At 52.7% G+C, this 27,625-nt stretch overlaps 1 protein-coding gene across 2 annotated transcripts; it reads left to right on the top strand.

Moving 5' to 3' along the window:
- On the top strand, positions 1-27,625 carry SYNM (synemin). Of its 2 annotated transcripts, XM_043922528.1 has the most exons (5): positions 2-926; positions 8,560-8,684; positions 19,014-19,084; positions 21,310-23,687; positions 24,609-27,625. In XM_043922528.1, exons 1-5 carry the CDS (start codon positions 117-119, stop codon positions 24,945-24,947), a joined length of 3,723 nt encoding a protein of 1,240 aa, XP_043778463.1. In that variant the 5' UTR covers positions 2-116; the 3' UTR covers positions 24,948-27,625. The 2 variants fall into 2 exon arrangements, with proteins under 2 accessions (XP_043778462.1, XP_043778463.1); XM_043922527.1 differs by having other exon boundaries at positions 1-926; positions 21,310-27,625.

The raw sequence follows: 27,625 nt of genomic DNA, 5'->3' as shown, positions 1-27,625 counted from the left end.
CGCGCCCCAGTCTGCGGGCCTCCGGAGAGGCGGCGGGGCCGGGGCGGCGCGGCGGAGGGGACAAGACCAGGTTCGGAGTGAAGCAGGCGGCCGGGGGAGCCCCGCACCCCAGCAAGATGCTGTCCTGGCGGCTGCACACGGGTCCTGAGAAGGCCGAGCTGCAGGAGCTGAACGCCCGGCTGTATGAGTACGTGTGCCGGGTGCGGGAGCTGGAGCGCGAGAACTTGCTCCTGGAGGAGGAGCTGCGCGGCCGGCGCGGCCAGGAGGGGCTGTGGGCCGAGGCGGAGGCCCGCTGCGAGGAGGAGGCGCGCGGCCTGCGGCGGCAGCTGGACGAGCTGAGCTGGGCCACGGCTCTGGCGCAGGGCGAGCGCGACGCCCTGCGGCGCGAGCTGCGGGAGCTGCAGCTGCTGGGCGAGGAGGCGCGCGCCGCCCGCGGCCGCCTGGACGCCGAGCTCGACTCGCAGCGCCGCGAGCTGCAGGAGGAGCTGGCCGCGCGCGCCGCCCTCGAGGCGCTGCTGGGCCGCCTGCAGGCCGAGCGCCGCGGCCTGGACGCGGCCCGCGAGCGCGACGTGCGGGAGCTGCGCGCGCGCGCCGCCGGCCTGACCCTGCGCTACCGCGGCCGCGTCGCCGGCCCCGCCGCGCCCCCGCCGCGCCTGCGGGAGCTGCACGAGGACTGCGCGCTGCTGGTGGCCGAGGCCTGGCGGGAGACCGTGCAGCGGTACGAGGATGAGGTGCGCGAGCTGGAGGAGGCGCTGCGGCGCGGCCGGGAGAGCCAGCGCGAGGCCGAGGAGGAGACGCGGCTGTGCGCGCAGGAGGCGGAGGCGCTGAGGCGCGAGGCGCTCGAGCTGGAGCAGCTGCGGGCGCTGCTGGAGGAGGAGCTGCTGCGGGTGCGCGAGGCGTCCGAGCTGCAGGCCGAGGAGCGGGAGGTCAGTGAGCCGCAACGCCCCCTTCCCGGCCCCGGGCGCCCGGCGGGTGGGGGTCCCCGGACCGCGCCGCGTTCCCCGCCGGGCGGGCCCGGCCCAGGGGGTGCCCCTTGGGGACCCCGGCGCCGAAGGGACCCCCGACTCCGCGGCGCGGCCTCAGGATCCCGACCTCCAGCCCGCACTGTGGGGTCCTGGCCCGCTTGTCAGTTTCCGCAGCCCTTGGCGGGCCTGGGTGCATCCCGACCGATGACTCCCTAGGCTCCAGATTCTTTTTGCAATTTCCTATACTTCAAGGACTAAGTTCACTGTAAAGTCGGCCAGGAAGCCCCCCGAGGTGACTTCCAGAGGTGACAGCTCCTTCCTCCTCGGCCCCAGCGTTGGGAGGTTTCTAGGCAATGCCAAGCCCTTATCGTGAGTCGTTCAAAGTGGCAGCACCGTTGCGCCCTAGGACGCCTCTGGGGAAAACGTAAATTGTCTTCCAAATCGGGTTTTTATTTTGGCAGAATGGTTTCCCCGAGGGAAGCAGCTGGTCGGGGCTCCCTGGACCGCCGCCTTGTTTGTTCTTGGGAGGGGCAGCGGTCTTAATGCAGGGAAGGACTTGATCAGAGATGTTTTCCGCACAGTACACGCTGATGCCAGATCTCTGGGGTAAGGCAGCTCTCTGGCAGGATGTTATTACAAGTGGAGGTACTGTAAACAGTTTCTCGTCCAGAGACGCGAAGCTCAGGCTTCTCACGCTGACAGGGTGGCACCTGTGGCTGCTTTATAACCTGTCCACTCAGCCCAGCCCTACGGTTAGCCCTGGTTCTCCCCAGATTGCGCTAGAATGGAAAATATTCCCCAATCCTACTATCGTCATTAGTTCCTAGGATGACAGTTTAAGACCGCATCCACACAAATTCAGAAATATTTGAAAGGAAACCGTTTACAGCTTCAAGTTAACAATTTGTCTTGGAGGGATTTTGTGCCTTTTTGAAAACAAGTTAAGGAAACAGGGCTGTTGCCTGGGGGCCTGTGGTGACGTCATCGGTGTTCACAGTTAATCAGCAGGTATCTGTTGATTGCGCCCACCCTTAGCCGCTGCCCCGGGGCTTCCCTCCAAGAGCTGGAATCTGGATGGCAAATCATGAAGTGAACAACATGCTCAGTTGTTTGGAACTTAGTCTTTTGAATCGTGGGGTTTTTCGGCCTTTGCCTCCTGATTTTCAAAAGCCAGGGTTGTAGCTGGGGTGAGGACAGGACTAACGAGTGTGTGCTGGTATCCAGCACCTACCCTGCACTCACAGCCCTTCTCTTTCCAATGATGCTGGCCAGGGACACCAGTTCCAGAGGGCCCTATGTTCTGTGTTGAGCGAAAGCTAGAAAGTGTCTTTAATGTAGGCTTTCACGGAGCTTTTAACCAAAGGGAAGTGTCTGCCAAGCTCCCTGCCCACTGAACCCCTTTGTAGGGAGCCCCTGCTACACGTCAAGGGTCCCTGCTGTGCAAGCAGGTTTGGAAAAGCCTTTGAGGCGTGTTTCGTGGGCTCAATCCTCACCATTCATTTGCAGTCAGAGCCCACTGGGCTCATTTTGGACCTGGAAGCTCTGGTTTCAGTGTTCCTTTTAGCAGCAGAACCCTTTCACTCCCTGTTAACTCTTAAGTGTGCCCCAGATATAAAACAGATAGAAGTGGAGTTCCTCTGATTCCAGGAGATGTGGGCATCTGACATGCAGTTCAGATTACCTTCCTTGACACTGGGACTCCAGGGCCTTTTCCTGGGGTCACACCTGACCCAGAACTAGGACCCCACCCTCCTGTCCCGGTAGTACCTCTCTTACTGGAATTTGCTTCATTCCGCTAAAAGTAAGTAAAGATCAAGAAAACGTTGATAAGGACTTGCAGGTTCTATTGCACTCCGTATTTCCTTATCCATACCCTGAAGCTTTCATCAGTTAGCTTAAAGCAACCATATTTCAAGTTGCATTCCAAAAAACTCAACACCAAGCATCAGTGTTTTATTTTTAAGGAGTGTAGAAATGCTAGAAATTTTGTTTAAGACTGAGTATTGATGATTTAACCCCAAGTTCCTGATGTTTTCAAATCTAAAGAAGCTATCCTGGGGAGACTGACAATATAAGACCTGATTTAACTCATTTACTGTAATAAAAGTTTCATTACTAGGAATTAGCTTCTTGTATGCCAGGTACCACAGGTATGAAGCCGATCACATGTGTATTCACTCTCAGTCCTCATGCCAGTCTTAGAAAGTGGGTACCAATCTTTGCCCCATCTTGCAGATGATGAAACTGAGGCCTGTAGGTCACCCAGTTAGTAAGTAGCTAAGCCTGGGTTTTATTGAGGCTTCATTGCTTGAGCAACTAACCACTGGACGGTGTTCTCTCTCTTCTATCTGTTCTGTTAAAGATGGACTTTAAACCAGTATTTGTTTTGCTTTCATAGAATGATGACCCCTGTTCTTCCTAAGGACTAGCAAGAGGTGCCTGTTAATCTAAAATTTTAAAATGCTTTCAGACCCTTCCAGCTGGCTGTTGTCAGAATAGTTTTAGAGTTAAGTCATTCATTTACTGCATTCTATTTCCCGTATGGTTTAATGGAAACCCTTGTTTGGAGGCAGGAGCCCCCACACAGTATCCAGGCTCTGGGCTGCGTCTGCAGCTCGAGGGGGAAAGCTGCTTGCCAGGACTCTCTGGGGAAAGTGGGCCTTCCCAGATAGCCTGCCTGCCTTAGGCCTGTCTGGTAGGCCCCTTGCCTCAGATTTGCCAGAGAACTTTGATGAACTGACATCCAAGTCCCCAGCATTTTTGTATAGTTCAGATTTCTTGAAGCTTCCCAGGTGGCGTGGTGGTAAAGAATCTGCCTGCCAACACAGGAGATGTAAGATATGCGGGTTGGGAAGATCCCTTGGAGAAGGAAATGGCAACCCCCTCCAGTATTCTTGCCTGGAAAATTCCATGGACAGAGGAGCCTGGCAGGCTATAGTCCACGGGGCCGCAAAGAGTTGGTCACAGCTGAGCGACTGAGCGCAGATCACTTGAACCCTGCCTCCCAGTCTGCAGGAAGGGACTTCAGGCAAAAACTGGAAGACGTTTGTGATTTTCACCAGCCTTACCCATAAACACAGATAAAAGTGTGCTTTTAGCCTCGAGGCCGGCCCTGGACAGCTTACACAACCACTGAGGTGTGAATGACTGAGAACTTTCTTTCGATTGTAATGGAGTCAGTTTCGCTGCCCTGCTTGGGTCTCATTTCTGGCTCTGCCACTGTTTGTGTCTCCGTTTCCCCATCTGTGAGCTGGGGGTGATGAAAGAAGCCCACATTGAGCACTTAGTGTACCAAGCTGGCCTCTAAAGTCCTGGGGGTACAGCAGGGAACATAATAGACACAACGGACAAGTCCTTGACCTCAGAGGTTGGAGGTGGAAACAGTGTGGTTTGCAGGGGCGGGTGTGACTGGGGCACGTGGGTGAGGGTGAGGGGGTGACGGCAGGACCTGGCCTTTGCTCTGAGCGTGCGGAAAGCCACTGGAGGGCTCTGTGCAGAGAGGAGTGGTGACCTGTGTCTTCACGGAGTCTCCTTGGCTGCTGTGTTGCACATGACTTCTTTGCAAGGAAGTTTGTGCGTGCTAAGTTGCATCGGTCGTGTCCAACTCTTTGTGGCCCCACGTACTGTAGCAGAGAAGTTTAATTATTGTTAAAATGCTTAGAAAAAAATAGCAGACACATTCAGTGCTCTAACTGCAAATCTCCTAAGCAGGTCAGGCTCTCTGAGCCATGCCAAGGAGGTAACACAAAAATTCTCTCCCTCCCGGAACAGTTCTGTGCCCCGCAAAATAAGAGGAGGAAAATCAGACTGTAAGTTAAGATAAATGCAGTTCCAACCACACAGGTGGGAGCAGGGTGATCTCTTTTGGAGACTTTGCCATCAAGACAGGAGGTGCTGGGGGATTGGGCCATGGGCAGCAGCGAAAGGCAGAGGTTGGACTTCACCCTGAAGTTGAAGCCCATAGGCTTTGCAGATGGATTGGATATAGAGAGAGGGAGAAATCAAGTCCTCTCCACGGCTTGGGACCAGAGATGCTGGAGGAACGGGGTTGGTGCAGGAAGGCAGGTTTGGGTGGGAGAGCAGAGCTGGGTTTGAAATGCCTCCGAGATAGCCACCTGGTCTCATAACATAACATGATGAGCCTGGAGTTCAGAGTGTGGCCTGGGTCAGAGCTGCAAATACTTAGCATCCAGTCAATGCATTGTTATTAGCATTTGCTTTTAGTTCTTGCATCTAAATGAGGTTATCACAGTATTTAAATTCCCTTGAGCTCCAGCATTCAAGGTGACACTTGCAAGCTCTTCTTCCTCTTGTGTCTGGGTGATGAGCTTCGCTAGGAGCTGCTCAAGTTTGGTTAAGAGAAAGGGAATTCTTTGGACACTGAATGCGGCATACTTTCCCTTGTGTAGCTTGCATTTCATCATCCGTTGTGAGGCACCCAGCAGCTCTCTAAAATAGCAACTGAAAAGGTGACCTTTTTCCCCAGCTCTTGTATCACTCGGCAAAACTGCTCTGCCTGGGTTAGAATCTTCTGCTGTGTGTCAGGCTCAAGTGCCTTGGCCTGGCCCAAGGTCTGAAAACTGCTGGAGAACTGGAGGCCAAGTCTGACGCTTTATTCAACCAGCAGGATGGGTTACAATTCCTGTGGAGACTGCTGGGAGCCAGTAATTCTTATGTTCCTGCTTCCAAAAGTCAATGAGTTTTCCTTTGACGGTTTCGGAAGACTTGACTCATGTGGGAATGTGGTTGGAACTGCTCTTATTGTAACTTAGACACAGTTTGATTTTCCTCTTCTTGTTTTGTGGGTACAGAACTTCTCTGGGCCCCTGGGAGGGAGAAGAATCTCTGTGCTACCTCCTTGGCATGACTGGGAGATCTTGACTTGCCGAGGAGGTTTGTGGTTAGAGAATTGAATATGTCTGGTTCTTTTCCTAAGCATTTTAGCAATAACTGAACTTCTCTGCAAAGAAAACATTACTGTATGTCATCAAATTTTAATATTCAGGTAGAATTTCCTCTAGTAGGAAGGATTCATATGCTACGTTTACACAACATTTCATACTGTAACCTCGTACCTGAGTTTATACTTCCTCTAAAATGGGGGAACATAGGGTTTTAACACTAAGACTTAACTACAGAATATGTGAATGTCATGCGTGACCAAATTCTGGTAGCTGTCAATTAAATCAAGACTGGCCAATGGTCTGCTTTGATAAACCTCTTTATTTATAATGCCAGTTTTGGAGGATGTTTACACTTATCCACCCTCAGATACTACCTGCTGCTGCTGCTGCTAAGTCGCTTCAGTCGTGTCTGACTCTGTGCGACCCATAGACAGCAGCCCACCAGGCTCTGCCATCCCTGGGATTCTCCAGGCAAGAATACTGGAGTGGGTTGCCATTTCCTTCTCCAATGCGTGAAAGTGAAAAGTGAAAGTGAACGCGCTCAGTCATGTCTGACTCTGTGCGACCCCATGGATTGCAGCCTACCAGGCTCCTCCGTCCATGGGATTTTCCAGGCAAGAGTACTGGAGTGGGGTGCGCCATTGCCTTCTCCTCAGATACTACCTAGCACTTCTTAAATTTACTGCTTTGCTTAAAAATTACTCCTTCAGCAGACGAATGGATAAGAAAGCTGTGGTACATATACACAATGGAATATTACTCAGCCATTAAAAAGAATACATCTGAATCAGTTCTAATGAGATGGATAAAACTGGAGCCCATTATACAGAGTGAAGTAAGCCAGAAAGATAAACACCAATACAGTATACTAATGCATATATATGGAATTTAGAAAGATGGTAACGATAACCCTATATGCAAGACAGAAAAAGAGGCACAGATGTATAGAACAGACTTTTGGACTCTATGGGAGAAGGCGAGCGTGGGATGATCTGAGAGAACAGCATCGAAACATGTATATTATCAAGGGTGAAACAGATCACCAGTCCAGGTTGGATGCATGAGACAAGTGCTCAGGGCTGGTGCACTGGGAAGACCCAGAGGGATGGGATGGGGAGGGAGGGGGGAGGGGGGATCGGGATGGGGAACACATGTAAATCCATGGCTGATTCATGTCAATGTATGGCAAAAACCACTACAATATTGTAAAGTAATTAGCTTCCAACTAATAAAAATAAATGGGAGGAAAAAAAAATTTTTTTTTTAATTGTAAGGAATTAAAAAAAAATTACTCCTTTGCTTTCAAAGCGAAGTAGCTTCAGTTTTTGTTTTTAGCATACTTTATATAGACAAAAAGAACATAACAGCAATTATTAGTTTAGATGTATAGAACTGCTATGAGAAACAGAATTATTTACATGCTGATCATGCTTCTTTTTAGGTGGTGAATCTAGTGTGAGACCTTAGTTGCATTCATTCCTTAGTTTCATAGACACTGTTGATTTCGGACGGTCAGTATATTGCCAAGTGCCTTTGATGGAGGGATTATGTGATAAATGAAAATAGATTTCTTTCTCCCAGTAGTCTTATAATTTTTAAATTCCACAAAGATAATTGTCTAAGAATGTAAGCTTTTTAGTTAATTGTATTCAGAAATAATTGCAAACCAGAAGTTAGTCTGTGGACTTACTCAAAGTTCTAAGTATTTGTTCAGCTGATTATTCCCCAGCATAGCTATAAAATGCTATGTAAGACTGTTAATGCAGAGTAGCACGGAACTGTGAAATGGTGTAAATGAAACCATTGTGTTTATTAAAATATATTGTTGATTTAAACTGGGACATTTTGAGGAAGGTAATATTACCTTGGTCATTTCATTTTAAATCCAGTTCACCAGTTGTGTGTTGTATGACTCGTATGTAAAGGACATTTTTCTAGAGACGGGGTGGGGATGAGGGGAGGCAGGGGAGTGGGGAGTGCATGAGGCTGCAGGCGTCCCTGGGATATCTCCCAGCCGTGGGACACGGACAGATGCAGTTAACCCTGTGGGAGCGGAACTGCCGTGGGGGCGATGTGAACACGTGCCCGGGAGCTCTTATTAACCATGTGCCATGAGAACAGTCATAAAGGTTTATATCCAGGTCTGACTTTTGACATTTATGCCCTGAATATTTTCTTGTCTCATTAATGTAACTTTTCTCCCAGATGATTTTAAAGTAGCTTGTCTAGGTAAAGCAAAGAGGTCTGTATCAGCTTATACAACTGGGGAAATTGTGAGTGTGGGGGAAATTCTATTTCAGATCTGAGTGACTTCTGTTTTAAATATAATAAAATCCCTGCTTTCTAGTCTTGGCTTATTTTAAATAGCACATTACTTCGCCAGTGTCAATATGTTTACTTACCTGTGCTGACTGATGTCTAAGGTGTAGAAATGCTTTACAAGCTTTCATTATTATTAGGGAGTATGAACAGAAAATTCTGTGTGTTAGCTACATCTTCCTTATGTGATTTAAAAAAAAAAAAAACAAACCTTTCCAGGTGGGAGAAATACAGTATTTAAAAATTGTCCCTGCAATGATGGTGTTTTTAATAAATCTGGAAATTTTTCATCTCTTTCTGTGTCCTGAGCTGCTGAGTTGGACCCCGCAGAGCTCCAGCCCCCTGACCCCCAAACCTTCTGTTCTCTTTAGAGAGAGATCGCCTACCTGGAGGATGAGAAGGCAGCCCTCACCTTGGCCATGGCCGACCGGCTGCGGGACTGCCAGGAGCTCGTGCAGGTGAAGACCGGCCTCAGCCTGGAGGTGGCAACCTACAGGTAAGGGCGTTGCGCTGAGCCCGCCGAGCTGGAGCCAGCAGCACTTGAAGCCCCTGCAGGCTCCGCGCAATGGTGGTGGCTTTGTCACAGCTGGGGGCAGCCCCCAGGGCGGCCAAGGCAGGTGTCCTGGGCCAGAGCGGGGAGGGGGGCAGGGCCCACTCAGATCACAGAGCGGGCACCCCCTGGTGCTGGGAGCAGCTGAGTTTTGCCCCCCTTGCCTGCTCTTTGCGTGTCTAGGGAACCAGTGAAGAGTTGTACACACGCCAGCTCCCTGGATCCTCGGGATTAGGCACCGTGTTAGTCACAGACCTAGGAAGGACAGGACCAGGACTCGGACCCAGGAAGTCTGAGTCCGTCTGCCTGTCGTGCTGTTGCTTCAGACCCCGGGGCTCTGACTCTGTCTCCAGGGGTTCAGCCTTGAAGACCCTCGTCTCTGCCTGAAGATCAGCAGGGAGCTCCAGGTGCCTGGCTTTGTTTATCAAGATGTTGACTTGAATTCAGTCAACCCAGATCAAACAGTCACGGAGCCCTCAGAGGGGCAGAGGCCGTGGCCGCATGTCCCTGGTGTGACAGAGTGGTGCTTGCCCTCCACACCCACCTCCTGCCCCCAGGGATGCGCCATCACTGGCCGAGGTGGCACCTCCCACTGCTTGCAGCTTTCCTAGCCAATGAGGACTGGACCGGGGGGCCCAGATCGCAGATGCTTACAGGGGAAGGACTTTTAGGGACCCAGCTCCCCACTTGTGAGATGACTATGGGTACTGAGCCCTTCCTGCCTGCCCGACACAGTGCTAAGTCCTTTGAGGCTGCTCACTGCCTGTGTCACCCCTCAGGTGGTGGACACCATGCACCCCTTTTGCATGTGAGGGAAGGGTCTAGAAGCTGGCATCCAGGCTGGTGTGGGGCCTGTGCCGTACCCACCAAGCCGTGTAAAGGGGACTCAATGCCCCCTCACTCCTGGTTGCTGTGAGTGTGAGTCAGTCGTGGGTGTGGGTGAGCTTTGGAGCCTGGGCCCTGGCTGATCCCAGGAGGCCTGGTCGTCAGAGCCATCATCGTCAGCAGATGGGAAGTTAGACCTGGAGCGGGGAGGAGGGGACCGATGTCCACGTCCCGGCTGGGGCACGTGGCCGGGTCGGAGCCCAGACCGGGTTGGAGCCCAGGCCGGATCGGCACACGCTGGGGGCTGCCTGTGGGTCTCCCAATCTTACTCTCACTCTGAATATCAGAGCGACCCGGCTGCTTTGGTGTGCATCTAGAAGCAGCTTTCTTTCCGACCAGTGTAAGCTGGGCGTCCACACTGGAGCCTGGGGCCAGCCTCACCGATTCTTCACCATCTGGAGGACCTGCCTCAGCCAGCCTTTGGCCAGGATGCTTGTTACCATCGTGAGGAGGGAGCAGTCTGTCGTGCAGGTCCTGGGCTGGACCACAGGGGCCACTAAGGGGCCAGGCCTGCCCAGGGGCACGGAATTGAGGGATGGTCCCGGCACCCAGCAGGTGGGGGATCAGGGCACCGGGGAGGGCAGAGGTGGCACTGGCCAGTCTGTGCTTGCCAAGGTCCATCTCCCCACGTTCTCCTCGGAAACCTCATGGGGTGAGCAACTGCAGAATCAAATCGGCAGGCTGTTCAAACACATGCTGAGTGAGATAAGCTAAACTTTACTAAGAAGGAAAACGTCAAAATGGTTGGGCTTTGTTTGGGGGAGGGAAGCATTAATTAGGATTTTTGTCACTTGCCAGTGACAGAAGCCCTTCTGAGACTGGCCCAAGTCAAAAGAGGCTCTTGTTCCTCACAGGACTGAACAAGCCCTCCGCCCGGCACAGCGGGTTCGATGCCCGGGTGGCGCTGCTGGCGGTCACCTGTGCCGTGTTAGGCGAGGCCTGGGGTCGAGGGAGCCTTTTCTCTACAGAGCGTGTTGGATCTTCCTGTTTCCTTCCTGTAAAACTCCTGGGTTGGAGTTCAGAGACTCTGACTTTACGCCTCATCTTTCCCGGGTTTTGCGTCCTTGCCTCCCCGCCGTGTCCTGTCCCCACTTCCCTGTCGTGGGAAGTCAGCACGTACAGGTGGGCCTTCCCTCCCTGGGAGGTGTTCACAGCCCTCCCAGCTCAGCTGTCCTCAAGGCTTAGCGTGTTTCTAGCTTTTCTCTTGGTGGTGAGTGAACTTCTTTCGCTCACACCTGCAGGGACAGAGCTTACTCCTGTCTGTGGCTGGGCGTCCGTTTTTCTCACCCATTAGGGACTGATGTGGCCATCTCCTAGGAGTGTAGGAGGCATCAGTCCTTCCCAGGAGGCGGGTGACTGATGTCACTGTGCCTTTCTGAAGTCCAGGTGAGCTTGGGGGAGATGGGGAGCCCGGCCCTGTGGTTAGAACTGCCGCAGCCCCTGCCCCCCAGGGCTCAGCTCTGAGACTGGAGCCGCGTGCAGACCTAGAGGGCATGCAGGCAGCTGAATCTAATCCGGTCCTTTGTAGCAGCCCAGAGCCTGGCATTTCCCATCGCTGGTAAGTGTCCTGAAGATAAATCCTTGTCACGTCTCCCGTGACTGTCTCGGTACTTCGTGCTCCTGCCCAAATTCTGAGCCCAGGTCTGAAAACTCCTCTTCACAAGCTCCCGTTTGGTCTTTGACTCGCCACCCCTGGGAGGTTGACCTTTGCTCCGCTGCCTCCCCGAGGGCGGCAGGGACCACGTTGCAGGGGCCCAGCCGCACAGCTGCTCGCCAGCCCGTCCAGGGGGCTGAGGTGGGCGACGGCTGCGGCCAGCGTTGCTCCCCCTCGCGGCTGGACTGTTCCCGGCCGCAGCCGCCCCCCAGCGCTGCTCGCCAGCCGACACCCCGACCACACGCTTCCCACGGGAGGGGCGGGCTGGTCTCCAGGAAGCTGGAAGCGCAGCCCAGCACGGCTGACTCTGCACTGTGGGGAGGCTAGCTCGCAAGTGCCGCGAACCCTTCCAAACCCAGGTGTCTGACCCTTCTTCACCGTAACTTGCACCGTGAAGAAGAAACGTTAAAGTAGTAACAGAATGGCGTAATGCATAATTAATAGATAGAAGCTTATAGTTTATAGCCTCCATCATGGTTCAGTGGTAAAAGAATCTGCCTGCAACCTGACCTGGATTTGATCCCTGGGTTGGGAAGACCCCCTGGAGGAGGAAATGGCAAGGATTCTTGCTTGGAGAATCCCATGGACAGGGGAACCTGGCGGGCTACAGTCAATGGGGTTGCAATGAGTTGGGCACGACTGAGCAGCTAACACAAAGCAAATATGTAATTTAATAAAATAATAAAATTAAAACAAAGTAAACCTCAGAGTCCAAGACTGGAGGATTTCACCAAACCCAAGTTGGTCAGTTGGTATCCAGGGAGACCCTGGAGCCTGGCCTGGCAGGTGGACCGAGAACGAGCCCTTTGCCCCAGGTGGCCGGTGACAGTGGGCAGGAGCCCTGGGCTGGGCCAGGCCGGGCCGAGGATGCCGGGAGAAGGGGGTGCACACCCGGGAGAAGGGGGTGCGGAGGAGGCAGGTGGGCACGTCTGCGCTTGCTCTCGTCTGCCCGTTGCCGGTCATGTCGTGCGCGGCTGGAGATGCTTGTCCACCATCACTCGAGGTTTTCCCTGAAGTGGCGGTGTGTGTTTACGAGGGGCTGAGTGACGATGGGGAGATGCTCAGAAACAGGCCAGGGCTTGGTTCTTAGCTGTGTCTGCACACGGGCGTCACCCGGAGAAGCTGATGAAGCGTCGGCTCCCAGGCCCAGCCCTAGATGTTCCCGTTGACTGGCACCAGGTGGGCCCAAGCGTGGTCGTGCTTCAGCTGCAAGGATGGTTGTCAGGTACACCCAGGGCAGAGAAATGCTGTTCCGGGGCTCTGCCCCGGAGGCCTGCAGACCCACAGTGTTGGCATCACTCGGCATCTCAGGCTTCTGGGAAGCCTTGGGCCCACCCTGATCAGAGTTTCCTATCACAGGATCCCAGGTGATCTGTGCCCACATTGTTGTTTGCAGAGCTCCCAGGGACATCCAGGAAGCTCTCAGCCTATCTCCCAGCAGGCTAGAGGACACGACAAAGAACCGGCAGACCTAGTGAGGGGCTGCTGGAGCATGCAGAGCGGGCTTCCTGGAAGAGGCAGCACTGAGCCTTACTGGGGGACAGCCAGGAAGAGACCATGAGGAAAGGGCCTTTCAGGCTGAGGGGGCAGCTGAAGCAAGGACCTGAGGACTGAGCTAACATGTCTGTAGCAGGGCCAAGCATTTGGGCAGCTTGGTTTTAGGGGCTGTCCAAGGAGGGCCATGTGTGATGGGTGGGTAAGAACCTCGCCCGTGAAGCTGTGTTCTGTGAGCTGGCGTCTGTGCGCTCAAGCTGTTCTGGAGACGGTCCACATGCAGGGTATGATGCCTGCTCAGAGGGGTCACAAGGGTGTGGCCGGGTGCTGAGGATAAGGCCGCATGGACAGAGGTAGGCTCCTACACCGCGGGACATAAGACACGTCCCCAAGTGCAGGGCTTCTGGAGTCTGAAGGGAGTTGTGAGAATCAGGGGAGGTTTCTCGAGAGAGGTGACGTTGATCTGGGTCTTGAAGGATGGCAGAGATTTGAACATCATACGAAGAGGTGGAGGTGGGAGGTGAGGGGGTGTCACAGGAAGGGAGAAGTGTGCTTTGGTGAAAAGTCAAAGATGTTAAAATAATAGAATGCACGTTCCAAGAAAATACTGCACATGGTTTCCTGTTAGTGAATAGGGTCTGGTAATGATGGTTCAGAGAGGGAATGGTGAGCTTCAAGCCGAGGTAGCCTGAGAGCTTTTCAAGGTTTGTGGGATTTGAGTTGGGCCTTGAAGGGTAGGGAATGTGGGGGATAGGGGGGATACGATAGTGTTCAGAACCCGCTATGTCCTGAGCCCCTTGCTGCTGACATAAAGATTAGGCCTACAAGCTACAGATTGAGAATTTGTAGAAACAGTCGAAAGTAGAGAATCCCCCCTCCCCACCCTGCACCAAAAGAGGACAGAACACCATCATTAGGAGTAGGCTGTTAGAAACATTTTTGGGGAAAAAAAAAGATAGTCAAAATTGAAACAAAAGATGCAGAACTACCCAGAGAAAGCCGATTCCAGAAAGGACAAAACTGAGGGTAGGCAGGGGCCCCTTTTGGATTTCTGATCCAGGGTACAGATAATGAAATCTCCATCAGAATTTACAAAGAAGGCTTTGTTTTTTATGTTTTGGGAGTGGAGAGTTTAACAAACGTTAGTTCTAAGTTTCCCCTGGAAAAATGGAGAGCAGGGCCAAATGATTTCTCAAGTGAGAAACACTAAAGGTAGTCTTGCCTGGCCACATACAGAAGTGTTGTGCAAAGATTTCCTGTCTGGGGACTTCATGGCAAAGTCCTTTAGGGTCTTTGTGTTGATATGTCTGTGCTGGGGGAGGGAGTATAGAACCCCCTTTATCTGATCACAGTGGGCAGAGTCCCTGGGTTTAAACTGAGAATATCCAGTGTCTAGGTTTACAATACAGATAGCGCCTAATGTTGGTAACTTTATTATTTTAATGATGTTTCTGGTTGCTCCATTATTTTTAAGACCACCTGTACCTTTTTATGTATCTGTTCAAGTGAAAACATTTCTTGGAAATTATCAAGTTCTTGGAGAAATACATTTTGTTATTTTAAAAGTTGAATCCTGCTTTGGGAAAATTTATAAAAATGTGTTAACACTGAGACTTACCTGCTTATTAGGTGGAAAACTTGAATTTAATAAAATCTTGTAGTTTTAGGGATAGACAATTAGGATCAACGGATGCAGCTGGTTGTTAGCCCCACATCATTGTGTGAATGAATTAGCCCTCAGTTAACTGTGACTTTAGATTATCCAGAATCTCTTCCCTTCTTGAATTATTTTGGTTAATGGAAAATCAGCTTTTTTTTGAGGTCAGTAGAAAATGATGTAGGTGACGACAAAGATGGCTGACCTTTACTGAGCACGATTCTGTGACAACCATTGTTGGGAGAACTTTCTAGTCACTTTATTAATTAGCACCACAGACCTGTTCCCTGTCAATTAGCACCACAAACAGTGCTCCCTATTTCAGAAATGGGGAAACTGAGCCACAGAGGGTTGAGCAGCTTGCCTGAGTCACAGGACTAGACAGTGGCAGGGTTTAAATCCAGGCAACCTGATTCTGGAAGTTTTTCTGCTCACCACTCCCAGTGCTTTCTCTCTCTGCTTTATTTCTCTCTCTCTTGTTCTTTATGTCTGCTTTTTTTGCCTGTCTCTGGATTTGACAAACTTTCCACGTGTGCATTCATCTCTAGCGCAGAGGCAATGACCAGGGCGCCTGGCAGCACTGCCTGCTTATGGTCTTTCACCCGCCCTGCCAGGGGCGGACCTTCCCAAATCCGATGGCGATGCGGGTCCTACAGATGGACTTCCGCCTCCCTTCCTCCCTTACCCTCCGGTTCCCAGTCCCCATCTAGAGTGCCAGGCGGTCCCCTGGCCTCTTTGGAGCTGGGGGGGGGGGGGGGCGCTGCAGGGAAGTGCCTTCTCCCAGCCGCGCCCCTCCCCTCCCACCCACCACTTGTGCTTTGCCAGGAAGCACGTGGGGAACCATTCCTCCACCACGACCAGGCGGGCCCCCCGGGCTGCTTCTGGAAACAGCCTCTGCCTGCCGGGCTCTTCTCCGTGCCTAGTGGGCGACCAACAGCGTGTGTGCCCAGGGCTGTCTGCAGGGTCAGCTTCTGCGGGGGTCTGTCGGTCCCGGGCCCGCATCAGTGCTCGCTTCCACCCGTGGGCCTGTCTCAGCGGCCTTGACGAGGCCAGGGACCTGGTTTTCCCGCACATGTTTGCTTGTTTTCCTGCCCCTCGAGGCTGCCAACCTGAGGGCCTTATGAAACGCTCGCTAATAGCCCATGATTCAGGCGGTTGGCATCTCTCACCAGCGCGGTGGCTCTGAGCAGCTTATTCCTCCGCTCCCAAAATAACCGGAGAATGCTTGACCTGCTGCTTAAAGCTGTACCAGTCTATTCCTTAAAAACCGTTCCTTTGAACGCTTTTGAGGGGGCCAACCCTTCGTGGCCTTGCCCCGCAGTTTTGGTTCTGCCTCTGCCGTAGTCCTGTGGGCAGCCCTGGAGGCGGGGCACCGCGTGTCTGCGGGGCTTCACGGAGGCGGGGCGCCGCGTGTGTGGGGGGCTTCACGGAGGCGGGGCGCCGCGTGTCTGGAGGGGCTTCACGGAGGCGGGGCAGGGCGTGTCAAGGGGGCGTCACAGAGGCGGGGCGGGGCGGGGCGTGTGTGGGGGGCTTCACGTAGGCGGGGCGGGGCGTGTCTGGGGGAGCTTCACGGAGGCGGGGCGGGGCGTGTCTAGGGGGCTTCACGGAGGCGGGGTGGGGTGTGTCGGGGGGCTTCACGGAGGCGGGGCACCGCGTGTGTAGGGGCGCTTCACGGAAGCGGGGCACCGCATGTCTGGGGGGCTTCACGGAAGCGGGGCACCGCGTGTCTGGGGGGGCTTCACGGAGGCGGGGTGGGGCGTGTCTAGGGGGCTTCACGGAGGCGGGGCGGGGCGTGTCTGGGGGGCTTCACGGAAGCGGGGCACCGCGTATCTGGGGGGCTTCACGGAAGCGGGGCACCGCGTGTCTGGGGGTCTTCACGGAAGCGGGGCACCGCGTGTGTGGGGGACTTCACGGAGGCGGGGCACCGCATGTGTGGAGGCTTCACGGAGGCGGGGCGCCAAGTGTCTGGGGGGGCTTCACGGAGGCGGGGCGCCGTGTGTCTGGGGGGACTTCACGGAGGCGGAGCGCCGCGCGTGTGGGGGCTTCACGGGGGCGGGGCGCCGTGTGTCTGGGGGGACTTCACGGAGGCGGGGCGCCGCGTGTGTGGGGGCTTCACGGAGGCGGGGCACCGCGTGTGTGGAGGCTTCACGGAGGCGGGGCGCCGCGCCTGTGGGGCCTTCACGGAGGCGGGGCGCCGCGTGTGTGGGGGCTTCACGGAGGCGGGGCACCGCGCGTGTGTGGAGGCTTCACGGAGGCGGAGCGCCGCGCCTGTGGGGCCTTCACGGAGGCGGGGCGCCGCGTGTGTGGGGGCTTCACGGAGGCGGGGCGCCGCGCCTGTGGGGCCTTCACGGAGGCGGGGCGCCGCGTGTGTGGGGGCTTCACGGAGGCGTGGGTTCAGCACCAGCGGCCCCGCCTGTGAGGCCCATGCTGGGCGGCTGCGGGGAGAAGGTGCCGCCCGCAGGTCGGGCCAGCCATCGGGAGGGGCGTCGCCGCGGGCCCGAGTCCTCAGGGAGTGTCCTCCTGTAGGGGCATTGGGACTGAAATCACAAGCGACGTTGGCTGTGCTTCATTAGTGTGGTCTGGAGGCTCTGCCTGCGGGGTTAGATGTGCCATGTGTGTGAGACGGCGCCATCTCCACCCCCGCGGGGAGGCCCAGGCGGCCTGGCCCCGGTCTCTGCCGCTCTGCTCACCGTGCGCCACGACACGCGCCATCGGCCCAGCGTGGGATTGCCGGGGCTCGGCGAGACAGATGGCAGGGTCGGAGCCTGCTTAGGGTGCCCCGTCTCAAGGCTGGCAAAGGCCTTGGGGGCGGGAGTGTTAGGACTCTGTCACCCCTCGAGATCTGGTGCCCCTCCTAGGAACCGCAGTACCCAACTTAGGGTCCTGCACTCTAGAAGTCTGGTGATGATTTGGATTTTCCCTGAAAGAGGAACAAAGCCATGGCCCTATGAGGGGAGAAGGAAGGTGTTTTTACCGCGGGGGCATCATTATCCTGAGCACCCCGCCTACCTGTCGTCTGTTCTCTGCTGGCCAGGACACCCTGCAGGCCCTTTCTGCCTGCCGTGGGCAGCCAGCGGGAGCACCCTATGGTACCCGAGGCTTCCTCCCGAGCAGGCGGAGGGAGGAGCTGAAATAGGACTTGGCTTCTCGGCACCCCCTGGCCCCTTGGCTATAGGACGCTGCCTTTCCTGTTGGTGCCATTTCGGGCGCACCCGCCCCCCCCCCCCCCCCCCTCGGCTGACTTTCCCGTCAACGTGTGCCTTTTTATCCTATAGGGACCTCGGCATTTTCTATTTGTGGTTGGGGAACCCAACACGCCAGGTCAGGAGGGTGTGGGATTAGCAGGCCGGTGTCCCGTTTCCTGGCCCCTGGGTGTGGAGCGTGGGGCTCTGGGCACGGTCCGGGGGCGGCTGGCGAACCCTCCCCCGCAGCTGAGCTGGAACCCCTCACCCTCGGCTCTGCTTCTCCCTGGGCTGCGGGGTGGGGGCCTCCTGCCCTCTTCCAGCCGCCCACGGGGCTCTCGCATGTGTGGGAATCACCGCCTTTGAGTCTGTGGAAACAGGACCTGGCACTGCTCTGCCTGACTGCAGAGTCCCTGCTGGCGTCCCTCCCGTTTGGCTGCCCGGCTCTCCGTGGTCAGTCAGCATTTCCAAGTGGGCTCCACTTATGCTTGCCCTTTGCCCTATGCAGTGTATTTCTTGGAACTGACATTTGTGACCTCACATGTTGCTCTGGCAACCGAGCAACTGTTGTGCCAACGGCAGCCCGCATCCTAGGGTCTCGGGGCCCTGGGTCTGGCTGACCCACCGTGGAGCGCAGAGCCCATAGGGCCTGCGTCTGCTCTTTCTTCAGGGCTTCGAGTCCTAGACGTGGATAACAATGAAGACTCTACGGTTTTACACTTTTGGAGATAGACATGGCCAAAGAAACCCCCTAGTCTAGTGCATTTTGCCATTTTTATCAGAGGAGGTAACTGGATGCTGCCTGGAAATAAGGCCCCGGGGGGCCGTGGTGGTGGTGGTGGAGGGGGCGTCTGAAGCTCTTCTTTCTCCTCTTCTGCCTGCCCCTTCCATCTCTCCTCTGTTGTTTTCATCTCTAAGATGTCCCCATGGAACCCAGTTTGAAAAGTGCACATGCAGTCTGATTGCCTTATTTACAGACAAGTGTCAGCCCTTCCTCTGCCCCTAGTTAACCCCTGACCTGTGACTCCAGGGAGACCCTGGTGGGGTAGTAGTAGCTGTTCTGGGGCTCTGTGGCCCCGAGTGGCCTGCCAGGCATGGGCCCCTCACCGCTTCCCAGGGAAGCCAGGTCCCCGGCCTCCCCTCCTGGGTCCACATCCCTCGTCTCCTCCTCGCCCTGGGTTTGGAAGGGCTTTCTAGAAGGCCTTGGCTCTCCAGTCTTTCTGGGGGCCCAGCTCCGTCGTTCATTTGGCTGATAGGCACACTCTTGAGCCAGGTCTGGCACGCCCTGCATTGTCTGCAGACCTGTGACCCTGTGCCAGTGTGTCATCGACAGATCGACAGCTTAGAAGAGGCACTTCTCATCTTTTATTTCCTAATGAGCTTTTTAAAAATAATTTTTACAGAGCCTTACTGGAAGGAGAAAGTAATCCGGAGATACTGATCGTTACTGAGTGCATTGAAAACGTGCCACAAGGTAAATATAAGGGAAGCTTATCATTTAACGTTAAGATGCTGTCCATCTGCGCAGCTTCATTCTATGGATAAAGAGTAAAGTGTCATTTATCTGGAAGAGTTGGGGTTAGATAAGAGTTTTCAGAAAACCCTCATTTCATACTTCTCAAGCACCAAATAGAATTTACTTTAGTTTCAATGGCTCAGGGTAAAGAATCTGCCTGTAATCCAGAAGACACGGGAGGCATGAGTTTGATCCTTGGGTTGGGAAGATACCCTGGAGAAGGAAATGGCAACCCACTCCAGTATTCTTGCCTGGGAAATCTCATGGACAGAGGAGCCTGGTGGGCTACAGTCCAAACAGTCACAAAGAGTCAGACATGACTGAGTGATTAAGTGTGTGTATGTGCACAGGCATACATACATACACATGTATACACATGCATAGACACAGTTTCAATAATAATGCAAATGAGATTGTATAGGAAAGGGCTTCATTAACTCATTTGTTCATCTAGCTAGTGTTTTGAGGGTTCATCCTACCCAGCGTGGTGAGGGAGGAGAGGGCTGATGGAGAGCCGGTGAGAAGGTGGACGTGGATTTGCTTATCACATGCTTTGGTGGGAACACCCTTTACAGAGCAAAGATGTACAGCCTTCACACAAGCCCAGGGAGGTATTACTTTGTCTAGCAGGCTCAGCACTGGAAGTCTCGAGCAGAGGTAAAAGGATTATACCGTTTCCACCAGCCTGTGTCTGCGTGGGCAGCTCAGGGCGATGTGAGCAGCAGTGTCAGCTAGTGCCCTGAGGTTGACCTCTATCCAGGCCAAAAGCTGCAGCATGAAGTCCAAACTTCCTGTGGCTGTAGAACCAACTATTAAAGAGTTAGTGTTCATTAGAAAGACCCAGAGAACCTGTAGGATAACTGAGAAAAAGAAAACTTCCCTGGACTTGTACAACCTTTAAGAGCTTGCTTTCTTAAGCGAGGGCAGATTCCATTAGGTACAATGTGTTGGGTGTACACACTACTCGGTAGTTCAGCTCTGTGAGTGTTGTCATATTCAGAATCATGGTGCGTTGGGCATACATGTATGTATTGGTTACCACTATCAGGAGAGTGTGTGATTATAACAGCCAATCTGTATAGGTGGTAGATTTAAAAAAAAAAAAACAGCACCCTCCATCTTTATTTTTTAAAAGCAACATCCCAGGTTAGATACTTCGCAGGTTGACAGGTCACTGGGTTCAGAATAATTTTGGTTCCAGTCATCTGTGATTGCATGGAATTTGGTCTTAGAAATGTCCAGCAAGTTTGCTGTTGAATTTGAGAGGAAGCTGGTTGGCTGCAGTGGGGGAGACCCAGAGGGTGAGAAGGCTCTATGCATATCAGCAGATGGGTGTGGGTAGGCATGAGGGGGTACCCCCAGGGTAGATGGTCCTGCTGGCCAGGCTACATTCCTACCACCAGCGGCCACTCGTAAGAGCAGTTACCCTGGGGTGTGTGGCCATCCCCAAGGGTAGCATCTCTGTGGATGGGCCAGAACAAATCAGGAAGCCCCACAGACAGCCTTCCAATCCTATGACCATGACATTAAGACAGATTGTAGTAGTGGTGACTGGCTGACTTTTTACTTTGGCACCTTTTCAAATGAGATGTTTGAAAAAGGAAAAAAAGTATAAAAGTCGAAATCAGGAAGTTTAAAAAAAAGTTAAATTCTTCAGTGTTTGTTGACCCAACATGGAAGTCAGTGAAGAAGAAAAAAAAAAGAGAGCATAGTTAAAGGTGGTGGGGTAATACCATTCAATGTTTAATAGTTATATACTCTATCTTTGGTAATTATGAAGCTCTTCTCTGCTCATCAGTAAAATAAAGTTACCTCAACAAAGTGGAAATGAAGGATTCCAAACTGTGAAATTTCTGCCACATAAATACACCCCTAACCTCACTGGCACAAGGTGCTATGCTTTATGATCACGTTTGATATGTTTAAGATGGATGAGTATTTTAAGATCAGTAATTGGAGAAAAGTGTTGTGTGGAAGCATTTGTAGAGCTGTATTTTATTGTCATGTGATTCTTTAAACTACCGGAAAAAGTAATTTGGGAACTGAACATACCTCATTTATAATGACCCTTCTGTGGTAATGGTATATATTATGACGGGATAAGATCTGATCTGTGGTGATGCTTTTAAGATGAAAAAAGGTAATGATGACTATCATTTTAATGTACTATTCAATTTCTACAGAATTCAGAGACAAGTCCTATCAATATACCACCTCAGTATTACAGAAAGAAAAGGAGAGAAATCTGTTTCCAAGGCAAAAAGCACCTCCTGCGAGCTTCCGGCAGAGCCTGGCACCACGTTCTCAGACATCCCTCGGAAGCGATGCCAGAAGAGACGTCCTGCGTTCCGGATACTCTTCCTTCACCACTGCCTGGCAGGAGAACGCTTACGAGAAAACTGCCAGCGGTCAGACCAACTTCAGAGCGTTCTCTCCAACCCCCGGTCTTTTAAGAAATACTGAAGCTCAAGCGAAAACATTCCCTGAGAGGCCAAAAACTGAAGGAACAAAGGCTCCACCCACTAGTTCAGCCAAAGAGTCCGCTGCTGCCCCAGAGTCCTACCGAGAACGCCGGGACAAGATGGCGGCAGCCACTTCTGAGGGCACGTGGTCAAATGAGAGGACCGTCATTTTGGGCAAGAAAACGGAAGCTAAAGCCACAAAGGAGCAGGAGAGAAACAGACCAGAAACCATTCAAACAAAGCGAGAAGAGAAAATGTTCGATTCCAAAGAGAAGGCTTCAGAGGAGAGAAACTTAAGGTGGGAAGAACTGACAAAGTTAGATAAAGAAGCAAGAAAGAGAGAAAGCGAGCAGATGAGGGAAAAGGCCAGAGAGAAGGAGTCGCTGAAGGAGGCAAGTGTGAAGGGGAGAGAGATACCGATCAGGCTAGAGGTGTCCCAGGACAGCACAGCAAAGGTGGCTCCCCAGGGTCTCCAGACACCCCTAAAGAAGGATGCTGGTGATGGGACAGGGAGAGGGGTGGAAACCAGAGAGGCAGCGTTCTCGCTGGGCGCCAGCGACACAGCCTCTCTGAAAGGCGGTTCCATGACTGAAACCATAGCTGAGAATATAGTTTCCAGTATCCTGAAGCAGTTTACCCACTCTCCCGAGGCGGAAGCGTCTGCTGAATCCTTTCCAGACACAAAAGTCACTTATGTGGACAGGAAAGAAGTTCCCGGTGACAGAAAAGCAAAGACTGAGATAGTCGTGGAGTCGAAACTGACTGAAGAGATCGACATTTCAGATGAAGCCGGCTTGGACTACCTGTTAAGCAAGGATGCTAAAGAGGTGGAGCTGAAAGGAAAATCGGCGGAGCGTTTGATCGGAGACGTGATCCGTCTCGGTCTGAAGGGGAGAGAAGGGCGAGCAAAAGTCGTCAACGTGGAGATCATCGAAGAGCCCGTGAGCTATGTCAGCAGCGAGAAGGCAGATGAGGTTTCTACCCCGTTCGAAGTGGAGGAGGTCGACGACGTGTCTCCAGGCTCCAGGGGGCTTGTTGAGGAGAGAGAGGAGGCGGTTTACAGGGAATCAGATGTCACGTGCTCAGGGAATGCAGGTCAGGAGGCCAGGCGGCCCCAGGAGAGCGTAACTCACGTGGAAGAAGTGACCGAGGCAGGTGACTTGGAGGGAGAGCAGAGTTACTTTGTGTCGACTCCGGACGAACACCCTGGGGCCCACGAGCGAGAAGAAGGCTCCGTGTATGGGCAGATCCACATTGAAGAGGAATCCACCATCAGGTACTCCTGGCAGGATGAGATCGTGCCGGGGTCTCGGAGAAGAACGCAGAGGGATGACGTCCCAGGAGAGAAGGTCGTGAAGCCGGAGGATGTTCCAGAAGCGTCTCTGGAGGGGGACACGGCATCTGCTCCCTGGAAAGAACAAACTAGAAGTGGCGAGTTTCATGCCAAGCCCATAGTCATTGAGAAGGAAATCAAAATACCCCATGAGTTCCACACATCCATTAAGCAAGGCTCCAAGGAGCCCAGGCACCAGCTGGTGGAGGTGATCGAGCAGCTGGAGGAGACCCTTCCGGAGCGCATGAAGGAAGAGCTGTCCACCCTCACCAGAGAGGGCCAGGGCGGGCCTGCGGGTGTTTCCTTTGACGTGAAGAAAGTTCAGAGCGCGGGCAGTGGGGCCGTGACCCTAGTGGCCGAAGTCAACCTCTCGCAGACGGTGGACGCCGACCAGTTAGACCTGGAGGAGCTGAGCCGGGACGAAGCAGGGGAGATCGAGAAGGCCGTGGAGTCGGTGGTGCGAGACAGCTTAGCGCGGCGGCACAGCCCGGGCCCGGGCAGCCCGGAGGCGGAGGCCGGCCGCGGCTTCAGGCGCTGGGCCACCCAGGAGCTGTACAGCGCCTCCGCGGGGGAGGCTGACGCAGGCCTGGCCTCGCCCCCGGGCCCCGTGTCGGCCAGCGTGGAAGTCACCAGCCCCACAGGCTTTGTCCACGCTCACGTGCTGGAGGACGTCAGCCAGTCTGGGGGGCGCGTCCGGATAGCGTCCCCTGGAATGTGGAGGACTGAGCAGGTCTCGGCCGAGGGCCGCGCGGCCCAGGCCGTGGAGGTAAGTGGGGAGGGCAAAGCGAGTTGGGCAGCCGGCTCGGAGGGAGCCAGCCAGTCTGCCAGGCTCTTTACGTTGGGTCCCCGTCAGAGCCCAGTGTCCACAGAAGTCGTCTTCCCAGCGCCTGACGCTGCCTGTCTGGAGGCCGGGGGCACAGAGGAGCCTGGCCCTGCAGAGCTACCCACAGAGCCTCCCAGATTTGGGAGGCACAGCCCATTTGGCTCCCAACAGTTTTATGCTCAGAGGGAAGTTATTTTTCAGGCCCCCGTTTCTGGGGTGGGGAAGGCGGGTGATTCTTCTCAAGCAGAAGGATCAGCGGGCACCCAGACTTCCATAAAGCACCTCCGATTAGGTGCCCAGGAGGGGCTCAGTGAGCAGACCCAGCTCACAGCCCCCCTCTCAGGCACAGTGGAGCTGGGTGTCAGGGAAGCTTCTGTGCACATGGAAGCGTGGTCAGGGGACGGCTCGTCCATCAGGCATGTCACCATCGGGCCTCAGACGCATCAAACCACTGAGCCAATCGTTCCCCCGCCCTTGGAATTTAGCGACTCAGAAAGCAGCACCCACAGGGAGGGCTCAGCCGTCGAGACCCTGGCCACCCGTAGTTACACTGTGGGTCGGAACATCTTGATGACTGAAAAGAGCACCTTCCAAAGGGCCGTTTCCGAGTCTCCCCAGGAAGCTAGTGCAGGAGACATGTCAGGGGCAGAAGTGATATCAGGCGTGAGCAGATCCTTTAGGCATATTCAGCTGGGTCCTGCGGAAGCCAAGACCTCTGAACACATTGTCTTCCACGGACCCATTTCCAAAACGTTTCCACTTGCTGGTTCGGTAGACTCCCCTGAGGTAGGCGAGGTTGCAGACAGTGGCAGAACACTAAGGCACGTTGCCCTGGGGCCCAAAGAAACTTCGTTTACCTTTCAGATGGACGTGAGTAACATAGAGGCGACTCCCCGCTGGACACAAGAGGCCACAGTCCTCTTCCCTGCAGGGACGGAAGCAGAAGCTCCTAGTGTGTCTGAGCATGGTGCTTGGAGAGATGCCAGCAGTAGGAATGACCTGGCTGCTGGCGTGAGCTTTCAGGGCTCTGCTGGGGACAGACACCAGGCTCCTGGGGAAAGGGGCAAGGAGCAGGCTGAATTTGATAAGACGGTGCAGCTGCAGAGGATGGTAGACCAGAGGTCAGTGATTTCGGATGAAAAGAAGGTTGCCCTCCTCTATCTAGACAGTCAGGAGGAGGAAAATGAGGGACACTGGTTTTGATAAACAGATATTTGATTTTAAATGCCATCTTGTTTGGTAACGTACCAACACACAAAGGCCTTAAGAGAGGGAGGTGAACTCTTTATTAAAACCTCCCTCCTTTTTTTTTTTACTTCGAGTACTCTAGGCAGTGTCTTTTTACTTTATAATCTGTAAAGATTTCAAACTAATTCGTGCCTTAAAAGGCATTGGAATTTTATTGAGTTGGGACTTTGACAAGAAATACTTTTTATCTTTTTCGTCTTAAAAGTTCCTTTTTCTGGAGTTTTCTTTCCACTCCTAGAGATGATTTCTCCCGTTTTTGCACATGGTCACAGAAGTGCCTGGCATCTGTTTGAAAGTATAATTGCCTTGGTAAGACACCTAAATGGTAATGGGATTAAAGTAATATATTTAAGAGTAAATTTTATTCACATGTGCTAACATGAAATAGTAAACTAACATTTTAAGGGAAGAATGAATTGTCTATTTACAAGGTCTTTTCAAAAAGAAATCATAGGAAATAAGCAGATTTAAAAAATTAAATGATTTCTTCTTAGGAAAAAGTTATTCATCTTAGAGTTAAATTCATTTTAAGACTTGAATGAATTGCCTTCTATGTGCAGAACTTTAAAAAATATAGTATTTTATTTATGGAGAAGACAGCTCCAGCCTCCTGCAGTGTATCAGATCAGCACACTTGCTACATTTGCACAAGCTCCTGGAACCCTGCACTGGGTCCAGGTGGGGGCAGGGGGTTGGGGAAGGATTACTGGGAATGGTTTATAATACCAGCTTTTCGTGGTACTAGGTCACTAAGTAGTGCACAGTCTAAATACTCTTTGGTTTTAACAAGTTCTGGAGTAGCCAGCTCCTACCAGAGTGTACTTGAGCTTTTCTGCACCTTAGCTCTTAGGATCTAAACATTTAATTTTACTGGTGGGAGGTAGACCCTAAAGACAATAGAAAAGACGCTGAAGCTCAGACTTGTGGGGCGGTCATGCACAGTATGGTTGGAAGCCCAGGTGGGTTGTGCCTCCCAGAGAAGCCCCTCCTAACCCACTGATGATGGGGGTGGAGGCCTTTCTGAGCACAAAGGGTTCGAGATGGAAGACGGCAACCAACCTCATGGAGGCTTTTGCACTTTAGACAGAAATCATGACAGTTGGGGTGTTTTATCCAGGGAAACAAACAATACATTAAACAGAATGAGATGTTTTGGGGAAGGAGCTGGATGCTTCTGTTGCTGCCTAGCCCGGAAGCACCCACGAGGGGCCCTGGAGGAAGCAAAGGCTCTATTCTCCCAGGCCACGAGTATAGCCCTGTAGATATACACCACTGAATTGAAGATACTAGAATGGGTGTGCTCTGTCGGGTGTGTTTTGCACAAAGGTATTGTTTTTAAAGCTTGTTCCTTTAAAGCTGTAGCATCACATAAAAAGAGTATCTCTAGCAGCACAATATTATTTTAATCCAAACTAGTTTCTTTCACTTAATGTTGTCTAAACTGTACCTCCCCCTAACACAGTAGCACAGACCTAACTGCCTGTAGCGCACTGAGGAATGATGGTCCCCGCTTTGTCATCCTCAGGTGGGACATGGTTATGGGGGCAGCTATGGAAGCTGAGGGTCTTCCCTCTGGGTTCACAAGATGGCCCTCACACCTCCACAGCACACATCTCAGCTGCCAGGAATGGCTACAGCAGGTAGTTTAGAGAGAATGTGTTTTCCTAATCGGGAAGTGGAGGAGCATCGCAGTACAGCTTTCAGGATGATCTATTTTTAAAACACCATGAAGCAGGGCATAGAAGGAAAGTTGATTTGAATTGCAAGTGTAAACTTTTGTTGTCTGCCAGATGAACTGGTGATTGTCAGAAACTGCCAGGGGAGGTGACGGCTTTTCCACCAAAGACTCCTCATTTCTAATATAAAGATGAGTTGATTTTATGTTGATTGTAATTGGTAATGGTATTTGTATAGGTTATTTATTGGTGAGAATTGGTCAAGGTGACAGCCTGTTGTCTGATGGCAAGACAGACTGATGATGGGGGGGTGTCTGTTATGTGTGTCTTAAGTGTGGGCTGAGCTCAATGTCACTCTCCTAGCTTGTGACCCTGGGAATGAGTGCTAAGGTGAATAGATAATTAATGTCCTGACCCACTTCCATTGGAAAATAAGTGTCTTAGGTCTTAATTTGTGTCTCCATGTTGGAGTGCACATCTTCAAGAAGTATCCTGCCAATAGTGTTTGCCAATGTGGAGTCATGAGCTGTGGTTGGTTACTAAGTCTCTGGAACAGCCCAGAGCAGGGCGTGCCCTTGACCCTGTGACAGGTCACCCCTGGTTCCATGTCCTTTAAAACCAGAGACAGTAGTAGTCAGCTTTATGGCGAGACAGGGTGAGGACACAGCCAGTCCTTGTGCATTTATTGTTGTGTAGACAAAATGGTGTTAATGGAATGTTTTTCACCTCCCCACTGGTTGTTTTGATATTGTTTGTTTAAAATGTATATTTAGAATGGAATCATCTAAAAAGCTGATCTTGCTAACCTCCTGTTCCCTTTGAAGGGATATATCATAAGAATGTGTAAAAATAAAAGTCTAAGAAAAAACCCCCATGTTGTTCCTGAAGAGAATGAATGTTTTCCAGTAGGTGTTTGTGGTTTTTATTTAAGTTCTAATTAAAGGATATATGTGTTTA

This window comes from Cervus elaphus, chromosome 13 (assembly GCF_910594005.1).
Source record: "Cervus elaphus chromosome 13, mCerEla1.1, whole genome shotgun sequence".
Lineage (NCBI taxonomy): Eukaryota > Metazoa > Chordata > Mammalia > Artiodactyla > Cervidae > Cervus > Cervus elaphus.
Note: the sequence above shows the minus strand (reverse complement) of the source record. Positions and strands in the feature narration are given on the sequence as shown.